Source organism: Anarrhichthys ocellatus, unplaced genomic scaffold (genome assembly GCF_004355925.1).
Source record: "Anarrhichthys ocellatus isolate YVR2014 unplaced genomic scaffold, GSC_Weel_1.0 scaffold29, whole genome shotgun sequence".
In the NCBI taxonomy this organism is placed as follows: Eukaryota; Metazoa; Chordata; class Actinopteri; order Perciformes; family Anarhichadidae; genus Anarrhichthys; species Anarrhichthys ocellatus.
Window position 1 is genome coordinate 4,584,620 of NW_022280059.1, and position 21,537 is coordinate 4,606,156.

General features: G+C 42.4%; 1 protein-coding gene across 5 annotated transcripts in view; it reads right to left on the minus strand.

The window, feature by feature from the left end:
• The window catches only part of stard13b (StAR related lipid transfer domain containing 13b), a 72,989-nt gene that overhangs the window by 18,553 nt on the left and 32,899 nt on the right, over positions 1-21,537 (minus strand). Inside the window, exon 1 of one of the 5 annotated variants that reach the window (XM_031863780.1) lies at positions 12,717-13,412. The exons of 3 other annotated variants lie outside the window; for them this stretch is intronic. In XM_031863780.1, coding sequence (XP_031719640.1) covers positions 12,717-12,840 — 124 coding nt within the window. In that variant the 5' untranslated portion in view covers positions 12,841-13,412. Of the gene's footprint in view, positions 1-6,778; positions 10,150-12,716; positions 13,413-21,537 lie in introns of those variants that run through there. One more of the 5 variants, XM_031863779.1, reaches the window with a different exon arrangement.

The window sequence follows — 21,537 nt, forward strand, 5'->3', positions numbered from 1 at the left end:
GTTTGCGTGTTGTGGTCTCTTCCCCCCCCCCCCCCCCCCCTTTGATAGCCTATATAAACACTGTAATTTGGTTTTCCGAGAGCGCCGTATAACACGACTAAAAGGAGATGACTATGAATTACTGACAAACACTCAGCCAACTGAGGTGAAATCTCGACTCCAGCATGGAAAGAGACTGACTGGAAAGCTATCAACACATGTTTTTGTACATCCTGGCACCCACACAAATCAAATGTCTCATGATGAGAGACCTTTTGAGTTCAGCAGATGCTAATAACTACAAAGATACTGTGAACTAACAAACAAGGTTTCATGTGCGACCACAGCCCTGTAAAGTACAGGATATGGGTAAAAGAGAAGAACAACATTGCAGAAGAAACTCCTCTGAAGTCGAATCCTGCGGAGCTCCATTAGGTCCACCTCCCTGCTCATTTGGACCGGATCCCAGAGGGCACTACGTGGGGTTCCCTCTTTCTCTGGGAATGGCCTCAGAGAGTCAGAGGGTAGAGAGGGGGCCAATGTCAGAACAAGGGTCCCTACCGTGAGAAAGCCCTCTCAGGACCTCCACAATAAAAGCATGGAGCCATCCCTAGGGACGCTGGTCCTAATTAACAACATCAAAGTGAGCGGCCCACAAGACATGCCTCAGGAGCCCCGCAGCCCTCATGCAACAGACTTGTGAGTCGCAGCAGAGATGATGATACTGTCAGCGCGTGTCGTTTTGCTCGATGAGGTGCGGAGTATCAAGAATGCTACCCATTGAAAGAGCTAAGTGATTGTTCTGCTTTATCAGAGCGTTCACGGAGTCTCTCCCTCACACACACAGAGCACTAATAGAAAATTTGCCATGCGTGGCCATGAATGACAGGCTGTGTTCAGACAGTCACTCCCTGACTAAAAGGCCTATAAAGTGAAGAGACAGCGGCTGAATGTCTGTGGCCTGCGTGCATGCTGCCTTTGCGCCTCTGTCACTTTTTTCCAGCTAATGACATGTAATGTACATTTCTACCACAGGAGGGCAGCCAAGTGCTGAAGTCTGGCATGGTGTACATGCAGATTGGGGGAAGATGGGCTATGCTATATGATGGATACAGACTGTCCAATATATGTGAGGCACATCAACCACCATCTCAAGAATGTAATGTGCTTTTAAGTGAAGAATGAATAAATGAAAGAGTTATCTAATAAATACGAATTAATTTGAGGCACGTTACTCATCACCTTACAGTTATCTTCACTGTCTTTTGATATTTATGTAAATCTTAGATTCTTTAGATACACACATGTGGACGTTTGGATCTGTTTGACAAACACAGGGTCATAAAATGTAAATGTAAACTTGAATATGCTTCATTTATTCAGCAAAAATGTGCTGCAGCTTCCTTATGACTAAGAGGGTCAAAACATATTCTGTGTACTTTTTGCTGGATGTATGTTAATGAGGGCTTTTTTCTCCTTGAATTAACATTTTCTAATGTGTGGAATGTAAGAGACCTGAGAAAAGGAGAAGTTTTCCATCACGGCTCTGTTAATATGTGACTTTCCGTTCCTGTACCAGTGCAGCCGAGGCATTTCTCAAATCTCCTCTTAGTGAATGATTAGCCCCACACATGTGGCAGCTGTCAGCTAAACTACGCTAATTCATGCGCGGGAGAAAGATTTACAGGAAGGACATGAGCTCAGCCTGCCACCTAGAAGCAAACAGTGGGAGTCTACATACGAGCTTTATGAATGTGACCTTTATAGACCAGACGTTGGTTGGATTGAGGCAGTTTGTTCCCGACCATCAATAAGTTCTTCAATCATTTACTATTGGAAATACCAACAGCCAACCAACTGTCGGTACATTCTGACTTCGGGATTAATGGCTGAATTTTGGGATGTACAGTAGTGAAGCAGAAGTACTCTTTTGCGACTTTAGTCAAAGAATTTGTAGGATTTAACAACATGAATGATCAGGACTCAATTGTAATGATAGGCATTAAACAATCTATTTTCTTATTGTCTTCAGTGTCATTTTATCCCACATACACCTCGGAAAGGTCGCCAATATATCACATTCCCATTCATACAGACATGGCAATTATACGAGTACATGCAAACATCGGCATGTCCCCAATCCATACTACGTACTAAAGCTACACAGTATGTGTTAAAAACTAGCTGTGGTAGTTAACTGTTTTACCATTACATTTTGTCCATTTAATACTAACAGGAAATTATATATAAATATATAAATACAATCAAACAGTCCCTTTAAACTGTCACTGCCAATTAAACTTCAAATAGACAGAGCCTCTATAACGTGTACTTGTTTTCCAAGCTGTCCCCCCAATTTATTAGAATTTTTTTCCAGCTGTGAGCAGCTTCCTCTGTGCATTGCATTGTGGGAAAATAGTGTCCATCAACATAATACATATTTATTGCCTTTTCAACAGAATCATTATATAATTGAAGAACAAAACAAGAGTACAAGTCACAGATTGAATTAGTGAAAGTGCGATGACAGTACAGTGCTAGAGGTGACGAGCAGCTAATCACATTTTAAGGATTACTTGTTGGCACCCTGTCAGTATTATTTACTGCCCCCTGAAGGTAGCAAACAAAATCTGCATGGCAATTACATCTACAACAGAGAGGTTCATGAATAAGGCTACATCTTCGCTAATCACCAAACCTCCATTTGAATGAGGGAGCAGTTATATTTGTTTCACACACAGACGATCAAACGCGTCACATTTTGAAGCAGACCCCTGATGAATAATTCAGTGCTCTTGAGAGAGCAGTCTTGAGTAGGAGAGGACAGAGCCTGGCCAGATTCCTCACCTTGAAGTGCCTTTTTTACCGTTACAACTTCTCAAAGGACAGAACAATCCAACCCCTTTCCAGAGCTGGTTTATAACAATTACCCATCTGCTATACAGAAGACGAACAGAGGGACGAGGGTAGAGCTTGTCCTCTTAATGAGCTGAAGTGTTCCTGTCTTCTCTATCTCAAGTGTTTAAAATCTTCGAGTGTGTAAGTGGTGTACCATTATCCTGCTCGGAAACGTTTTGCTTCTTGCCGAGTAGGTTTTCTCTATAAGTGCATTGACACATTGCAGAGGATTTCAACTTAACCACCGGTATAAAGCAGTTAGTGCATATGCGCTGTAGAACTGAGCCAACAGACTGTTGCACAGTACAAACACTGACGGCAGCATGATAGCATGATAACCTGAAAGACAAAAGCCTTTCAGCCCACGCAGCCAAATAAAAGGCACGCTTTGTAAGTCCAGGACACAGACCGATTCATGATAAGCACACAGCTGCCACGCAATAACTTGTGTCAGTTGACAACAGATGCACGACATCCTCAGCCACGGCTAAATGCACGAATGGCCTTTCCAGGGCAGAGATCGGAGCCCTGCTGGCTGCACCAAGGTCAATAAGTCATGAATAAGGGCCTTGGAGGGGTCACACTGGACAGAGCTTCTTGTCCGACGCACAATGAGAAAAAGAAGCAAACAGCCACAGTCAGCGAGGAAGCTTTTAGTCACGGCGTGGCATTCAGCTGCTCAGGGATTCCATCGGAGCCTCAATGAAGTTTACAGGACTTTTCCGTGGCTACACAGGAGCACTTATAATCTGCGAATAGTCTGGTTGGTGCACAAGGAAAACAGCTGAAAACCATCATCTAATACAAGAAATATGTGAGTCCTAAACTATATATGGACATAATACTATCGGATCATCCGTTCATGTGCTGGGATTTGCTGAAATCCCATTTTGTGTATGAAACACATCTCAATACATCCCTACATTTCCTGATATTCCAACAAAACAATTCCATACTCGGTACCACAAACTACAGTAAAGTACAAACAATGTCCCCAATATAAATAAAGTATTTTAGAAGTAATATATGCACAAACATGCACTGTACATTTATCTATTTGACAGTTTTGCTATGAAATTGCGAAAAAAAACAATTCAAAATTAAATTTATATTGATTAGTTGGAGTTAAAAATTTGTGAAAGCAAATAAAAAATGTAAGATATTTTCCTCCATGATGGCAGAAATATGTCATTGACTCGCAAATGTGTTCAACAGTGTAAAAAAATAGGCGTGAATGTAGGGCATATTTGACATATGCAGTATGTTAAACGCATGAGTAGCAACACCAAATGAAAGAAATCTTGAGAATCTGATGGGCCGAGCAAAGAGCAATCGCAGCAGACAGAGCAGAAAGCTGCGAAAACACAGTTCCCAGAGTGATGGACTTTGGAATACTCCCCCAAAATATATTTTAAGGGAAGGAGACACATTCCTCCACAACGAAAACAGGCCCTTTCCCTTGCACAACAATCTCACTGTGCAGCACCCAGACGCATGTTTCTTCCCCTCTTACGTCACACAGCTGTGCATTTATATCCGTGGACTGTCCAAGCTGATGAGGTATACTGGTCAGACAGTAGGAACTCGTCGGTCTTCCGTCTGTCCTGGTACTTCGTCAGTAGCTATTCATAGAGGACTAAACGAGAACCTACACACACACACACACACACACACACATAGCTCTGGGTGCTTTGAAAAGCCATCAAATCGGAAACATGACTAAGACCCTAAAGGCTTCCCTGGAGGGTGAAACAACACATGAGTAACTCTGCCCATCACCAAGGCCCCCTCTCACTTTCAACCTGCTATGTCAACAGGGCTGGCCAGCTGGAATGCAGGAGCCATACTGCAACACATGGAGATCCATCCTGTGGCTCTGCAGTCAGTTTCTTGAAACCCTACCTCGCTGTTGTGCCTCGTATTTTAGATATGCACGCATCACACAAGGGGTGATATGAGAGGAAATAAGATCCATATAGGGCTAAAACACTGCTCTCCTGAGGAAAACGAAGAAAACCTGACACACTGCAAGAAAATTGCTCAATTAAGGCATTTAAGGCAAGTCTGATTAAAACACTTTAATTACCAAAATTAGGCTAGACGATTGCTTAGGATTGCTTAATTATAGCACTTAGGACAGAAAACGAAAACAGTGTTATCTTTTTTGTTTTAGTCTTCTATCTTCTTAGAAACAGACACCTTGGAGATAATTGTATTATCCGCCATTTATGAGGAACATTAATAAAGTTTTAACAAGCTGCTTAATATTATGTGGGATTAATTCACTGGAAAGTTAACATTTACTGTCACTTACTGCCTTTTGGTTTTTGTTAGTTGAGCTAGGTACATCTCACATTTTAACACATCCAGCTACATTTGCAGCAATTTGATTGTTGGAATATTTAATACATATATTTTGCTTGATTGGAATATTAAAGACTAATTTATGATATTGAGGATGAACAGTTCAAAGCTTAATGTCTGGTTTCCAAAGCAGTTTAAAACCACACAATGAAAACTGTCAAATTAATCAAAAAGTTAATATTCACCCATGTGAGATCAAAGCACATGATAGTTAAAAGTATTTAAAGGTCCCACCTGACCAACACACAAGTAAAAACTGTTCAAATGACCTGATCCTAAAACCCCACTGCAAACATGTGCATGATTTTCTGTCCTTGACACAGATCACCTAAATTGTTGGTTTGCTGTCCTACCAGACATCTGTAATCTGAAAGCACATGCCAGGTTACATGACCGCACACGTCTGCAAACATCTGATCACGGAGATTTCCTCCCGAAAACAAGCGTACGTACACACAGCTCCGGAACATCTTCACACATCAATCCAAGAAGTGGGGCTCTGTGTATCCTTTATAACGTCATGATGCCTCATGCCCTGCCTCAGTCCTCTGTGGTGATACAGGAAACTTTGCCCGCACAAGAGGCTGCATTATCTGACTCATGCTCTCGTTAGTGTGACTGAGAGGACAACTATGCTTGCGTGTTGGCCTCTCATGATCTGAAGATGATCAAGCGTCTTCTGTTATGAAATGCAGCCACCCTTTGATCCTGCGTTGGGCTGCTCACGTCTGCAAGAGGAGTGGTAGTAGCGCTTTGTCCTCTCTATTGTGATGCTGCCCTGCCCCCTCCCAGGACTGGGGACCTTAAATCTCCAGGTAAAAGCAAAAGTGAGAGGTTACAGCCCTTGGAGAAAGATGAATGGGAGTTCGGGCTGCACTTTTGCTCTCCTGGCTGCATGCAGCAGTCCACAAATGAGCTGAGGGCTTGTAAAACTGTCAGGCCAGACATTGATATCTCTTGTTTACATGTGGGCTCACCTCGTGTTGGTCCTCACTGGTCCTATAGCTTATCACCTATCAGTGTTTGTTACAGTCAGTCAATAGTAATTATTCACCACAACTGCACCCTTGACAACCTATTGGCTGAAGGTCAAGTGTGGCTTTGTCTGCAGAGACACACACACACACAGACACACACACACACAAACACACTTAGTTACCACTATATTTGTCTTTTATTGAATTCCGCTTCCATCTGACAAAGATTGCACAAGAAAAAAAGCCAGAGATATCAACTGTTATTTGTCAATCAGCTGATCCCAAACAAACACAACGATGCCCTTGTTCACTTGGCACTAGGTTGTCCCGTATACTGTCATATTTATACGTATGAGTCATATCTCACTCACTCCATATTTTGACTACCAGCTTGCTTCTCTGTTACTCCTAACATTCCGGGAGGTATGACAAAGAAGGATTCATTGAAACAGAAGACTTCACAGCCTTCTCTGCAGCCTCGTCTCAAAAAAAGAGGCTGATTTCCAACCGAAAGACCAACAGTCCCAACTGTCACTTCTATCCAAACAGCTCTCTCCTACCTCCAGCGATCTTCTTGAGTAGTTGCTGCCTGGCAATGATCCTGCCCAGCCGGTACCCGGAGCGTCTGTGGTGATGGTCCATTCTCAGGTAGAAGTCCTGAGTCTCTGGGGTCATACTCCCAAGACACTCGCTACCTGTGGACTCTGGGAGCTCCCGAAACATATCTGAAACACTGTACCCCGAACAAGCCCCTTGACCGCTGGCCGATGAGACACTCACCCACACACTCTCCCACCGACAGAAAACTTCACATACAGGCGCAAAAAGCCTAAAGTGAGCTGAGGAGGAAGGCAGAGCAGAGCTTAGGGGGAGGAGTGCCAACACGTCAGGCTATCTCTGCAGGTCATGTGACCACAGGGGGGCCAATGGCAAGGAAGCTGTGGGAGCACTGCCCACCTTGCTGTGCTGAATCCAATGTCTGTGTGAAGGCTTGTCGACTTCCCCCTGCTCTGGAGGGAAATATAAATACCATTGGAATGCCTATGAACTGAGTAAGGAGAGCAGGAGTGGAAGAACGACGGGTGTGGGAGGGCTTACAAAAATAGTGTTTTTTGGAGCCGCCCTGCACTAGAACAACTCTTCTGCTGTTGCTGGTCACACAGGTGCCAAGTTCACTGGGCGAAAGTGAGTTTGTGGCATTTGAGAGAAGACTGCAGAGGAGACAGAAAGAGAGGGAGAAGCTGTTTTCTTGGTTGGAGAATGCGAATATATCTGCTCCCCCACCCCCACCACATAACCACTAGTTCCAGCCAACAGGAAGGCCTCTCAGCAGGTCTCCTTGAAGTGTCACCTCCTCAGGGGAAAAATACATTTTAGCTTGAATACATACGAGTGATCCCTTTTACTCAGCACAAAAGGAAAGATCAGCTCCGACATGTCATCTGTTCAGTTTCGATGGCTGTTCAGTGACAGGATTAAAAGCCTCCTGTGACACTTTGTATCTATCCCCACTACATACTAAACATATATACAGTAGTATTTAGCAAATAGCAATGTTCATGGTATATGGTTTTTGCGAGAAGTCCTTTGCTTTTCCATTTTGTACCAAAAAGAAGTGGTTTAAGATGTGCGCACACATCAATCAAACTGACTCTGAATGAAGTTGTAAAGCTACTGTACAAGACGCCAGTGTACTTTTCCATTTTCTACTAACAGGAAGGGATATAAGCATTATGGACATCAATCAAACAGCAATGGAGGACAGTTGTAAAGAACAAAATAAAAGATTTAGACTGGAGGAATTTCAAAAGAAATCATAATAACAAAATGCAATTTTAATATGTATCTATATTGAGATTAAGACATGTGAACTGGGATAAAATGATAATTTGAAAACAATGTCACTTTAAACATAAAATATAACTGTTGCCAATTCAAGATCTTTCACCAGCATCCACAATTTATTTTCATTTTGTGCAGCTCTGAGTAGCTCCTCCACTTATTCGTGCATTGCATTGTGGGACAAGACTGTCCATCACCAGCAACTCAGTAACTAATTAATTTAGTCACTTTTTTAGTGCGAACCTGCTTTTTCTACGTAAATTGTATTTGGGACACAGTCTGTGCTGTTACGTTTAGTGGTAAAACAAAAAAAGAGTCAATTAAACACCTATTTAGTAACGAAAAAAAAGAAGCTATTTGCACCATTTGTGAGGCGTATTTTTTAATGAAAACTAAAAGCTTCTCTGATTTAAAAGTCCACACGTATCGGCCAGTTTCCAACAATCTCCTTACACCTGAAGCAAAGTCCACATCCGCACAAGCTGACCCACCCAGCACCAGTCAGGGCCCCTGCCACTCTCCTTGCGACTGCCCTGGCGTCAGCATACAGGCTTGCCTGTGTAGCACAAGCATGGCGCCATACATGTGAAACGAGCACGAGTGGGCAAGCGACCAAATCAAACACAGCCCCCTGTCTGTTTCGCTCCCTGGCTGGCAAAATCCACCCTAGCTTAAGCTCACAAAGACCACAATTCAGCAGCACACTTCAGAGCCCGCTGCGCGTTTTCATAAGCAGCTCCTGGGTTTAATGGCCCTCTCCACACCTCTCAGGTGGAACTATTCAAAAATGTGATTGTTACTGTATTTCTAAAAGGTACTAGGTGATGATGTGACACTATTCAGATGATTTCATCGGGCGGTGACTCGTTTTTTAACACACACACACACACACACACACAAACACCTGCGTTCATTCATACTGTAAAAAGAATCGTTTCAGGTGTCGGATTCTAAAAAAAATGAGTGGCAGCATGTTGGCAACAGCGCCTTCACCCTGAACCCACTTCTGTGTTTTCTTCTTCCCTCTCCATCTAGACGGCGAATTTCACTAAGTGCATCATACGTATCGTGTTACGGAATCAATCACCCACTGCTATGCAACATCATAATGAATGAGATTAATGGTGTTTTCGTGTCTGTCTGCACTCAAATACCTCGGCGGGGATTGTGAAAGAGATGTGAGATCGGCAGCATTCCCTTTGGATGCCCCTGTGTTTAACTTTGTGCCGCATGCCATGAAGAAATGGCTGTGGTGTGTCCTTAGTTGGAGTGTTGTGTGTCAGGCACAGTGACTCCAGCCCTTATCAAACTTGTTCCAACACGCCTCTGTCTAGCTTTCACAGCTCAACTACCATACAGCATGGCAACCGGAATCCTGACTCACATTACAAGCAGACAAACATATACCGAGGCTCCGTCAGATGCCAGTTTGACAGCCCGGATTATACTGTTATATCCAAATAAAGGCAGATATTGTTGCTGCGTGATGACAAACTAAGCCGTGTTGAAATGCAATTGTTGTGCGGGCATTAAATGCATGTCCAGCCTTCATTCAGTCGCCGCTCCAGCACTCAGCTTATAGGCCAGATGTGATTACAGAAGGGAAAACTTAAATTCTGAATCATGGACTTGAAGGCCACAGATGACGAGTATGGAGGAAGTTGAGTGGGGTTTAGACACTCCTCTGAAGTGGTTTTGATTCAGCAGCAGACACATGTAATCTGCGCTGGGGCAGTTGTGGCTCTGCCGTGGCTATGTTTCCTGTGGTTAAGGCTTAAGAATAGCCCCAGTGTGACGGAAGATTTCCAACTCACGATCCACCAAAGGTCTGAATTCTGAGCTCAGTTCTGGAAAATAAATCACGCTTTTAATACTGCGAGATCGGTTGAGCTGCTGTGCAGGTAACCTGAAGCGTTTGAGAAGCCCCTATCCAGCGGACGCGGTGGCAACGGGAGACCTTTTACCCACTGTAGCTGTGACTCAACTCTGTTAGGATCACTCCATGCGTAATTATTCAGACCTTAATCTCATGTGAGCAAGAACTCCTCGAGCAGCTGTGTGTAACTAGGTTTCCCCCAAAACATACCTGTGTCCCAGTATATTCTCGCCTGCATATTATTAACTAATAAGTAGTAATAGTAAATTATATTAACTATGACTAAAAATAAAATAATTAAATAGTATATGGGGGGGAGGGTATGCGTCTTGCATTACATTTGGGGGTTACTAGATTTCACATCAATTTAAATATAGTGACCGTGTCATGATTTCCAAGTATGTGAGGGATGGTTCTAGCCAAGCACTTTGACTAACACGGCTGATTATAACTCCTAAGTAGAATTTACAATTCATTATGAAACACAATGACTGGCTGCCTGCTCGTCGATGATCTCAACAATGAATCTATATCAGTACTTGGCGCCTGCTTTCTGTGACAGTTAATGCCTATTAATCACACAGGAGTAGATGAAGCCCTCCGTGTCTTTTTACATATATGCTCACTGCAGAGTTAACTTCAACAAAGCAGCAGGATACAGACACAAACAATAATGTGTCACTCATAGGCTCCACACTTCTTATCTGATGGATTGACAAACATCATTTAAGTCTATCAGGTCGGAGTGTTTGCTTTGGTGTGCAAAAAGATTTCATGCGTCTCTCTCTAAAAACTATAGATATGAATACTTGAATGCGAATAGACCACCATCTGTGATTTGACACACATTACCTTCCTTGTTGATTGGCCATATCATCTACGATGAGCGAGAAATGAGCTGTCAGGGGTCTAAAACACCTGACCTACATTTTGTACCAATCCAGTATTCCACCCTCTGATTTTCTTTGAATCCGTTTTGGAAATGAGTTTTTCCCTCTCAGCCCAAGGTATTACATCAGCCTTGGATACAGCATATATATATATATATATATATTCACATAATATATATATATATTTCAATCAATCTGTCAAGCCAGCCAGGTGCATCATGTCTATATGTGTCCTCTTGTTCGCTGTGTTTATAAGCAAGGCCTCAGGACTGAGACTGCCAGATGTATGGCCCTCCTATCACTGAGATACATACTGTACTGTACATGGAAACAAATGCCAGATGTATGTGTCAAATATCCAAACAACGCAGGACTCAGCCGCTGCATCAGTCTCATGCCTCAGCAGGCTGCACGGCTGAGCCGAGCATGAATCACACGTCCTGCACACAATACAACAACCTTGCGTGAAGATTTAACAGCTGTATCTGTTTGTATGATAATCAGCACTCAAACTCATCCTGATGAAGACAGAGCTGTTTTGTAATTCATGTGACTTTCCCGCACCAGGAGCTGATGTGGTCAAAACACTGCACCTAGTGGTAGACAGAGGTTACTGCACAAAGGATTTTCACTTTTCACACACATTCTAAAGACCTTTGACAGAATCATTGCACCAGGCGTAAACCTCTACAGCTTCAGTTTCAAATGTATCCCAGAGTAGCTTTAAAGCTGAATCCAGAAAATATTCACACCCGATATTCTTGAAAGCAATATCTTGCTATATTGCTATATTCTAATCTGCGGGCCTAAACGGCAGCAGAAATTAGAGGTTTCTAGAAAGTTTATGCATAATTTCACTTCACATATGGAGGAAATATAATGGCCGTTTGAAGAGGCTTGACTTGGAACTTTAATAACAGTGTATTTCAGTTGTCCAGTCCTCCAGCGAGACAGGTGATCAATATGTAAAGAGCATTTCATTAGAGCCACAATGCTAAACTGCATGGGTTCAGAGAAGGATGGATGATTGGAGAGATGGAAAGATAGATAGATAGATAGATAGATGGATAGAAGGTGCTCTGTGAACACGTGGATACATTTAGACCAAAATTCAACTGGAAAATAGTACTATATCGTCCACTCTCACTCAGCTTTCACAAACTTTCCATTTCACAGGGCAAACATTACTCATCAGCGCCACTCTGCGGCACTTCCAGGCCAGTGGTCATTGATAATGCATCAAATGAACACTGTATAGTAGCATGAATTTTCCTACACGTGTGCAAAGGGCTATACATTGATGATACTGTTTCTGTACTAGAATCACATACTACCCATGGTGATGCAGGTCAAAAGACACACGACTAACACGTACAGCGTTCCCTTTTAAATTTTCATATATTTCATATATTTCCTTTAGAAATCCATCTCCAAAAGTCGTCCAGTTTTTCCCCCACATAAAATAAAATGCCCTTGGACCACTATATGATAAATATGAGTTAAAAGCAACATAAATCTCGGTGGGATTTATTTCACTACTCAACTTCAATTCTCAATTAAACTTACAGGGACACATTTTAATCTTTAAAACGCACTGGGCATGCACTTTCAATATTGATGTATTTCAGGATTAATATGCGTTTGCACTGCACCTCGCTACCCGCTTATTAGAGGGAAAGAACTGCATTTTTTTTAACTCAACGTTTCCCCTGTTGCACCACTTTAATGACAGCTATGATGCACACTATGAATGATATCCTCATTCACTCCTATCCGAAATGACCTAATAAAGTGAGTTGACCTTACGCTCCTGCTGCGGTGCTGAAGCCACCACTACACTCTTTCAGCGGAGCGACCGGTGGCTCTGCTGCGCGGCGGCGGGCTACTGACCTGCCAGTCTCCGCTCTCTGACATTCTTCCAGAGTAAATCCCAGGCTTTGGATGTGGAGGTCCGCAGCTGCTCGCTGAAAGAACGCCGGAGCTTCAGTGTCGCAGAGTTTCTTCTAGATGTCATCGCAGATCCTCCACTCGGACATAATACCACAATCCTCTTCGTCCACGCACAAACCAGTTGCGTTAAGGTCTCCGACAGACTGGCTGGCACCTTTCCGTTTCCCGGTGATAAACGTTGGTTCTACTGCAGCAGAAAAGCTGACTTTGGTGCCCGCTCTTCAAACGCAGTTGTCAACATTTTAGGGATAAACAAAATAAATATTTTCCTCTCACGAGTAAAAGTAACAAAGTGATTGTAAAGCACCAAGACAGAGTTTCACACTTCAGACCAGATGTGTGTGCGTGTGCGTCTGTGTGTGTGTGTGTATGTGTGTGTGAAGGGATTCACGCACAGCGAGCGCCGCACAGTTGTGATACCTTCAAATGCTGCAGGAAATAAGGAAATTACCAGCTGAGCCATATATGATCCACCCAATAAATAGTAAGTGGCCTATGAATGTAAGGGATCGATGGACAGCTTGTAGGACTGATGGTATCGACATATAGTGAAATATATCATATATAAATAAATAAATACATAGCAGTTTATAATTGCTATTTTGCATGATATGTAAATATTTAGTAGGCTATTGATGATATATGAGGGTTATTGGATTTCTAGCCTTTGTTGAATATCATGTCAAAGAAAAGACAATTAAGAAGGGTGACATAATAAATATAGATTATTGATTTCAGAGGAAAAAAGTAACACAAATATAAAATGTCCATGAATGTTTCTTATATAACACAGTGCATGCAGTTACCGTTCATATAGCATTTCCAGAATATATATCCAACTACAATTAGTTTGTTGTGTATAAACTGTCCTTGAGAACACACCTGATAATATCTGAAAGACTACAATTCATTTAGATTACAACAAAATATGTTTGTAATGTATTAATGCTGTGATGCGAGAAACAATGTCTGGATAGTATGTCCAATGTCAATTTCCCATAACTTTGTTCTAGACCAAAAAGGCTTCCAACAATTCAAATCTAAGACTCTGAAGTAGGAAATTGGAAATAGACATAGAGCACCTGAAGGCATCACAAGCTGCAAACGCTCAACAGCCCACATACACACATGCTGCTCTCAAATAACAGATTACAAAACGGAGCAATCACTTTCTCCAGTCACTCACTTCATCATCATGCCCAAAACAATAAGATGTCAAAAGAAAAACAACACTGCGGCATTACAGAAATGTTCCATAACAGGGAATACGCTCAATAATACCTTGACAATCACACCACCTTGAACGCATATATTATTGTTTTCTGTTATACTATTGTTCAAGTGTTTCTCGAGTATCATTTTTACTTGCTGGTACTTGTTTTGTCGGTACTTCTCAAACAGTTGATTGACAGAGACCTATTTATTAACTATTATTAGGATTTTGACCTCAATCTCCCATCAGCAGGATGTCGTCTATTATTTTAAAGCTTAGCAAGGGTTCAGCGAGTTCTCCCCAGGTAGGTTGGAGAAGGTCAACCCTTCAACAGAAACATGGGTTCAGTTTCAGCACCATTTACTTTTGTTGTCACAATATCTTTCACCGCAGATACGGAACAGACAATAAAAGCTCAGCTCATGTCCGAAGAATAAACATGATACAGTCTTCTATACGGCTGCATACTAGACACCAGCTTCGGTAATGGTTATACCATAATTATTTTAGGAATTTCCTCCTATTATTGTGTGCCCATTAAGGCAGCGCATGACCTAAGAGCGGTGATATCATATCGGCTGTCTTCATTTCTTGTTCGCCAGCTGCGATCACTGTTATAACAGGTTTAAAACCATTACACACAGAGGGACTGGCTGAAGAGTGACAGTTTCTGAAATGAACAAGTCTCTGCTGACCTCAGTTTGCCCTCTCTGTATGAAGCTGAGCTAACACTACTTCATTTCAATGAGGAGATAAACCCCATTTGCCACCGAGCAGGACAGGTGATTTACAGGTTATTACAAGGTCACACAGTGGGATATCTGAGCGCCATAAGAGTGTGCGGCCGAGGGGAGAATATTAATGATTCCATTTCTTCTGAAATCGAAATGATGTGCAGCCAGGAGGAATAAGAGTGCCTCAGTGAAGGGCTCTGATTTTACTGGATCTGACATGAAAACATTGACATCTACATATTCCAGGTTAATAGACTCTGCTCAATGCTGAAGAGAGAATGACAGAAACATCAAAGATTGTACCTTCCTATGAAGCAAAACATCAAAAGTTTCTGCTCATTCTGTGGTGAGGAAACTAAATAATTCTCAGGGTGTGACAGCTTTTCATCTGCATTTGGATCTAACTGAGTTTGTGACCGTTACTTGTCACAGGAATGAAACAATGTGTGAGAAAACACGCAGGCCTTTTTTTGGTTCAGTGTGGGTCAGAGGGAGGAACCTGTTCACCAGTGATCATCATCACGTTGCTATTTTCAGCCCCACTTGTTGAGACCCCAGGACAGAAAATATGCACACTTGTCAGGAGAACCTGTTTCATTTGATCCTGGGACTTTTTAGGAAGGGTCAGGGTTCGGCCGAGTCAAGCGCCTTGTTTTACGTTGGTCATGTGAACCAAGAAGGTTACATTGAAAAGGCTGAACACTAACTAACACACACACTTTAAAGCAGAACTGGTAATAAAACCATCTGTTTTTGTCTTTTGACAAAGGTGCAAGCGTTAACTTACAAATATAAGTTAATGACATTTTTCATAAAGAACCATTAAAACAATCTTCAAAACATCATCTGTCCATCATTTTACAAATCCCTCGGTTGACATGGGTTGCAAACAGGATAATGAACGAGTGTAATAAGTTGAAAACAAAGTATCAATCTCCTGACAAGGCAGGAACGGACAGACGGACAATACTGTCCCCGTCAGCCCACATGTGTAAAAGTGATGGAGGAAGCGCAGCAACAAGGCTCTGACCTCTTTCGACATGAATCACCAGAGAGGTAAACACAGCCCACCGCTGGGCCTGTCCTCTCTTAGCCCAACAAAATAAAACTAACTTGTACAATAAAGATGAGCATTATCGCTGCGAGGATCATTGTGGCGAGATGATGACTTAGCCTCTGGAGCGGACCTTGGCAGTGGAAGTAATAGCAGATGCAAGGAGAGGAAACATCAATCAGCTTGGGAATGTTTTCCCTTCGCAGACTCACCCACTTTGTTTCTTTTGGCCGTGCAGCTGAGAGAAAGCGCCCGTTTCCCCCCAAAACACGGGCAAATGTTTTGGTCTAGATTTTGGTCCACTTTCTCTCGTCATCTCCCCCCCCCCCCCACAAACAGAGACACAAACACATATTTATTTGTTTTCAGGTTATCTGAATTCCAGAGTTTGTGTGTGTCTATACCGTGTCCGGGTCTGGTGACTGATGTGGAATGCTGCCCTGTAGCTGCAGTGGGAAAATCCCAGATGTGAGGAAACTGGTTTCTCCTCTGTGATTGGGTCATGTTCTTGGCCAGGAGGTCTTAGACCAGCCGCCCCCCCCCCCCAAGTAGTCTGGGAGATTGCTTTTCCCAGCCTAATGGAAACAAGGCTCGAGGAGCGAGGAGTGGGGAGATCTCCCCTCCATCTCCACCCCGGCCCCCGAGGGCTCGTCCCAGGCATGTGCTATAAATTTCCTGACAATATATTCCCAAATCCAGTTCATTTTTCCAGAGGAGCCACACATGTGGTGTATATCTGGGTTTAGATTATGGGGTTGGCGAAGGAGGGGCTGACTTTGGTCCCAATCCATTAAAGTGGCCACTAATTCTGTTTTCTTACAGGGAACGTTTCTTCCCTTGGTGGAGGTTGTTCTTGACAGAATCATTAATTCCCAAACGGATGATCAATTACATAAAACCTGTTTTCAAAACAGAGATGAAACATTAAAAAACCGGCAGATTTTCACATGACTCACCCATAATGTGTATCACAATCTTCCCACATCAGCAGCTTGTTACAGAAGAGCTCGCAGGGGTCAACGTTTGTATGAAGAGGCACGAGGAATGTAAAACTGGCATGACAAGCGTACGTGGCTATTGTTTCATTGAATGACAAAGCATGTAATGCTGTCAGGTCTGAATCTGTTAAGGCTGTGTTGCCCACAAAAATGCATGGGAAAACATTTACACCACTGTCCAGCACCTGGTTTCTATTAGAGCAATGAGGATCTAATCACAGAGGTACATTTCTCTCTCAATCACTCTCACTGCCTCCATTTCACTCTTTTTCTCACAGAGGTGGCAGACGGAAAACAAGCTCATGTTTTATTGATTTTAAGTCGTTTTAAAGCTGGTTTTAAGTCTCTTTTTTTCACCAGGGACTAATTTCCATCACCTTTCTGGTGATGTGAAATGCACACTTGGGGAATTTTGCTCCAAGGCATCTTCACAGCAATCACTGATAAGTACAGCTGACAGGATAACTCTTCATAAATTACAGCCTACTGTAGCATGACATTGGCCTTTCAAACAGGAAGTCGATGTTTATCTTTCAAGATGACCATCGTCCCAAGAGACAAACTGGAGTTAAGAGTCTAACAAAGACCAAAGGAGAAAATGACAGCTCTTTAGAATTAAAGTTTCCCCTCCTATGACAAATGTCTGATATATACAATCCTTATGAAATGACAGTTTTAGCCCAAAGGTCTCAAACACATGATTCTCAAAATAATAACAAAATAAAACATGTCCATCCAATAGAAACTAAACTGGTCAACATCTGTGTGAACACATAAAGTTAGCAACACAGAAGAAAACAATTTAAAAAAAGAAATAAAGTTTTATGCCTCATCTCCAGGTGGCAGCCTCCAATTGTAACATTATAGTCACCTGAAAATGTCTGGTTCAGCTTTCGAGTGTACATAGCTCCACCCCCTCGTGTCACTTGGTTGCAAAATAAGAAGATTGAGAAAACAAAGATGGCGATGGCCAAAAACAAAACTCAAGGATTCAAAATCGCAGTCTACATGCTCATAGGTGACGTCAAAGTGATGATGTCCACTTCTTATAAACAGTCTATGCTCTACTCTGATAAAAAATGATGTGTTTGTGCTTTCATCATCTCTCTCTAAAACATCAGCAAATTAATGATAAGTTCTAATAACGATGCGTGTTTGGTTTCACTGTCCAACAATCCTGCTCAACTCATCAGCCATGATAAGCTGGAAGTACAGTGCAGGTATTGTTTTCAAACTGAGATACAAACAGGTCCTGCTGGGCCCTTAACTTTTAATGCCGCTGAGCAGAGAGGATACAGGAAGTCTGCTCTGTCTCTGCCTGCTATTGCTCTTTGATTACTGAGCCAAATTGTTTAATCAGGTCTGAAACCACAAGAAAGCTGAAGTGCTACACTGCCCCGGGACAGAGCCTCTTTTAACGGCGCGCTGCCTTTTTTGTCATCTCGGTGCAGGTGGAAGTGCACAGCTATGTAAATCTCCGGTAGCATGGTTACTCCTGGCCTTGCTTCAGTGCTGAAGGACACAGTGTTTGGTGTGAGCCGTGCCACGCGCTTGGCCAACCCGAGCATGGGGAGGCGAGGGCTACAGGCCCATCGGAGGAGCAAACGTTTTACCTTTCTGCAACATCTGGAATCTCTGTGGTTTATGTGGGAAATTTGGGAGGCCAATGTGGTTGCTGCATCTAAACCGACCCTACGGAAATGTTCTTGGCTTGGATACTGTGTGTGCGTGTGTGTGTGTGTGAGTGTGAGTGCGTGCATGCAGGAGCACTGAGGAACTACAAAGTGGAGCAGCAGACTCGATAAGGCTTTGGATGAGAAAGGAGTTATTGTTTGGATTTGTTTAGTGAGCATTCATAGGAAAGGTGCACACACAAATGGAGATATCAGGACTCCAGCCTGTTGACTGTTTAGTCGCTAAGTCCTGGTGCATGCTCTTGAGGTAGTGTGGACCGTCTTGCCTCATTACTTCCTAAATCTGGTTTCTGCCATTCTTCTCAGTTGGCAGCTCAGTGCTGGACCAACCTGCTAGCTTTTGTGTTGCCTTACACACACACACATGCACTCACAGTGCCTGTCCTCCTGTGACTGGCCTGCATCCTGACACGGCTGCCCACGTCTCTTTCCACTTAGTTTACAAAACCCAGGCTTAAATTCCTCAACACACACACACACACACACACACACACACACACACACACACAGGTCGTTTTGAGGAAGTTGTTCCCCAGAAGGATTTATTGCTTCTTTTCTAATTGACAGTGTGGTAATAATTGGGAATCAGAACAATAACTCTGTTTCCTTTCACCGAAGAACAATAAAACTGCCGGATAATACGGTTTCTGTTCTACAAACACAACGACAAGATCAAACCACATGATTTATACTTGGCAATAAATTAGGCCCAAACACGATGATCTCATTCAGTAAAAGGGCCTTGAAGGTGTTATTAAATTATATCATGGGCTATTTTATGTGCGATAGCTACAATAATTGCAATGAAAGTGTTGAAATTGCAATAAAAACGTTAAAAGATTTCAGCGTACGTTAACCAAATAGTTTCTCTAATGTTTTCATAACCTTGACAAATCACTGTATATACAAAGAAAAGTCTAGAAATACTACCACCCGCCCCCCCCCACTCTCTCCCTGTCAAACAGCCGAGTTGGCCTCTGCACTCAGGAAACCACAAGTCATTTTCCATCTCTCCATGTGTGGAATTTTTCATGCACTCGTCATGCCAGCAGCACCCTTTATAGTCTGAGCTGGATCTACAAATGACTACTTGCTTATAAATTTAGTGCATGATGTCACTGATCTGGCACCTGTTAGCCAACGGACAGTCGGGGAGCACAACTAACGGTACGATCTCATGAAAATTGATTTCCGTGCAGCTATGTGCAGGCTTTAAATCAAGGCGTTTCACAGTGTCCAGGGCTTTCTTTAAATAGTCAAAGAGCAGATGAAAATGGAAATGCTCGGCCATTTTCAAACATCGGGGTGGAAAAAAATAAATGCTACGTTGCCTTTTCTTCTCAATACCGAAGCCACTTCTAATGCGCCACACATATTCTTAGGGGTGACAAAGAGGTGAGACAGATTCATTGACACGTCTCCTTTTCAACCAAGTTTAAAAACTCCTTTGCTGCGATGACTCTTACATCTTGGCTCTTGTCGTATAACTTTCACTGAGAAGACAGAGAAGAAGAAGGGTCTCTCTTCCCCTTAGTACTCTCAAGCTAATCCACGTTGTCGTCTAGGCCTTCAAGGAATACATTGGTTCTTGTCAAATTTTAAATTTTTCCCAGTTAACCCAGAATTTTACAGACTGCTACTGTTAACGTCTTATTTATGTCTTTGCATGCAGTCTGATTGCTGGATGTCTATAACAGCGCCGCTCAAAAGTATGGAAATATAACTTAAAACTTCCAGAGAAGAACAGTTGGTCTGTGACTAATTTCCCTTTTCACTCATACGTCATGTTGAATAGTTGATCCACAGATTTACATGATGATTACAATGCTGTATAAGGCAATAAGTATGTGGACACAACTTTAAATTAAGAGAAATGTGAATGTGATAGCAGTGAAGGATATTTTAGACAATAGTGTGTTTTCCACCTCGGCGTCAACAAATCAAAAGAAATGTTTTTCCAAGTTTGGTGTGAAAGAACATGGACTGCACAGAACCTGACCTCAGCCCCATCCAACATCTTTGATCATGGGTTCAGATGAATAGTACAGTACAATCCTTCTAAAATGATCTATTCCTTTAAGAAACATGATTTCCCCTCTGAGCTAAGTGTGAGCGTTTTCTGTCACAACAAAAAAAATCATAATAAAAATAGTACTGAGGTCAGAATCCAATAGAGACCAGTGAATACCAACAGAGTTATAATCATGTTACAGCTCAAAACATCCAAAGTTTTTGTTTTGTTTTGTGATGTGCATATTATGGTCTGTAACAGGCCTCCAGAGATAGAGAAAGAGAGACGCTGCAGCTGCCTGAGGTCACAGTCAGCCTCCACCAGCAGGCAGTGACCCGGGGTGAGACTGAAGGCCTGGGCTCTGGGAACAGCTGACAGCCCTGCTGTAATGCATTAGTAGCTATAGACATTATACAACACACACTGGTGTTTCAGGTATTGCTGGACTGGTGATTCATTTCACAACTACAAGGCTGGAAAATGAAGAAATGTTTCACATGAATAATTAAAATCTTCACATTCTCATCAAATCATCTAGTTTCCAGAATACGATTTGACATGTTTTGAGTTGCTGGAAGCAGCAAAACTGAACAGGGAACCCCACTATGGATAAACATACTCTATAAAAGAACTAGAGCAACTACAGACGCACTTACTTTGACATTGACAGACGATTCGAGGAAAAGTACATCTGACAATTCAATTCAATCTCTTCCACGCACAGTACACGATGCGCCAAAACCCCACAGATATTACTGCTCATCAACAGAAATGCTGCCAAAACAAAACAATAAAAAAGACATATAAATCTTACCAATGAGATTTTTATTTCATTAGAAACATTTGCTGCCAAGGGGGTACTACATTTACACATTTCTCTGGTTTTACATCCCACATATTCAATGTTTATTTCATCCCCACTTTTCACAGTCTGGAGCTAAAGACACTTCTCTCAGTGGGAAAACAGTTTGCAGCTTGATTAGACAATCAATAAAAGCAGCAAGGCTGCATTTGGTAATCCATCATTTGACACAGCCACTGAAGGAAACATGGCTAG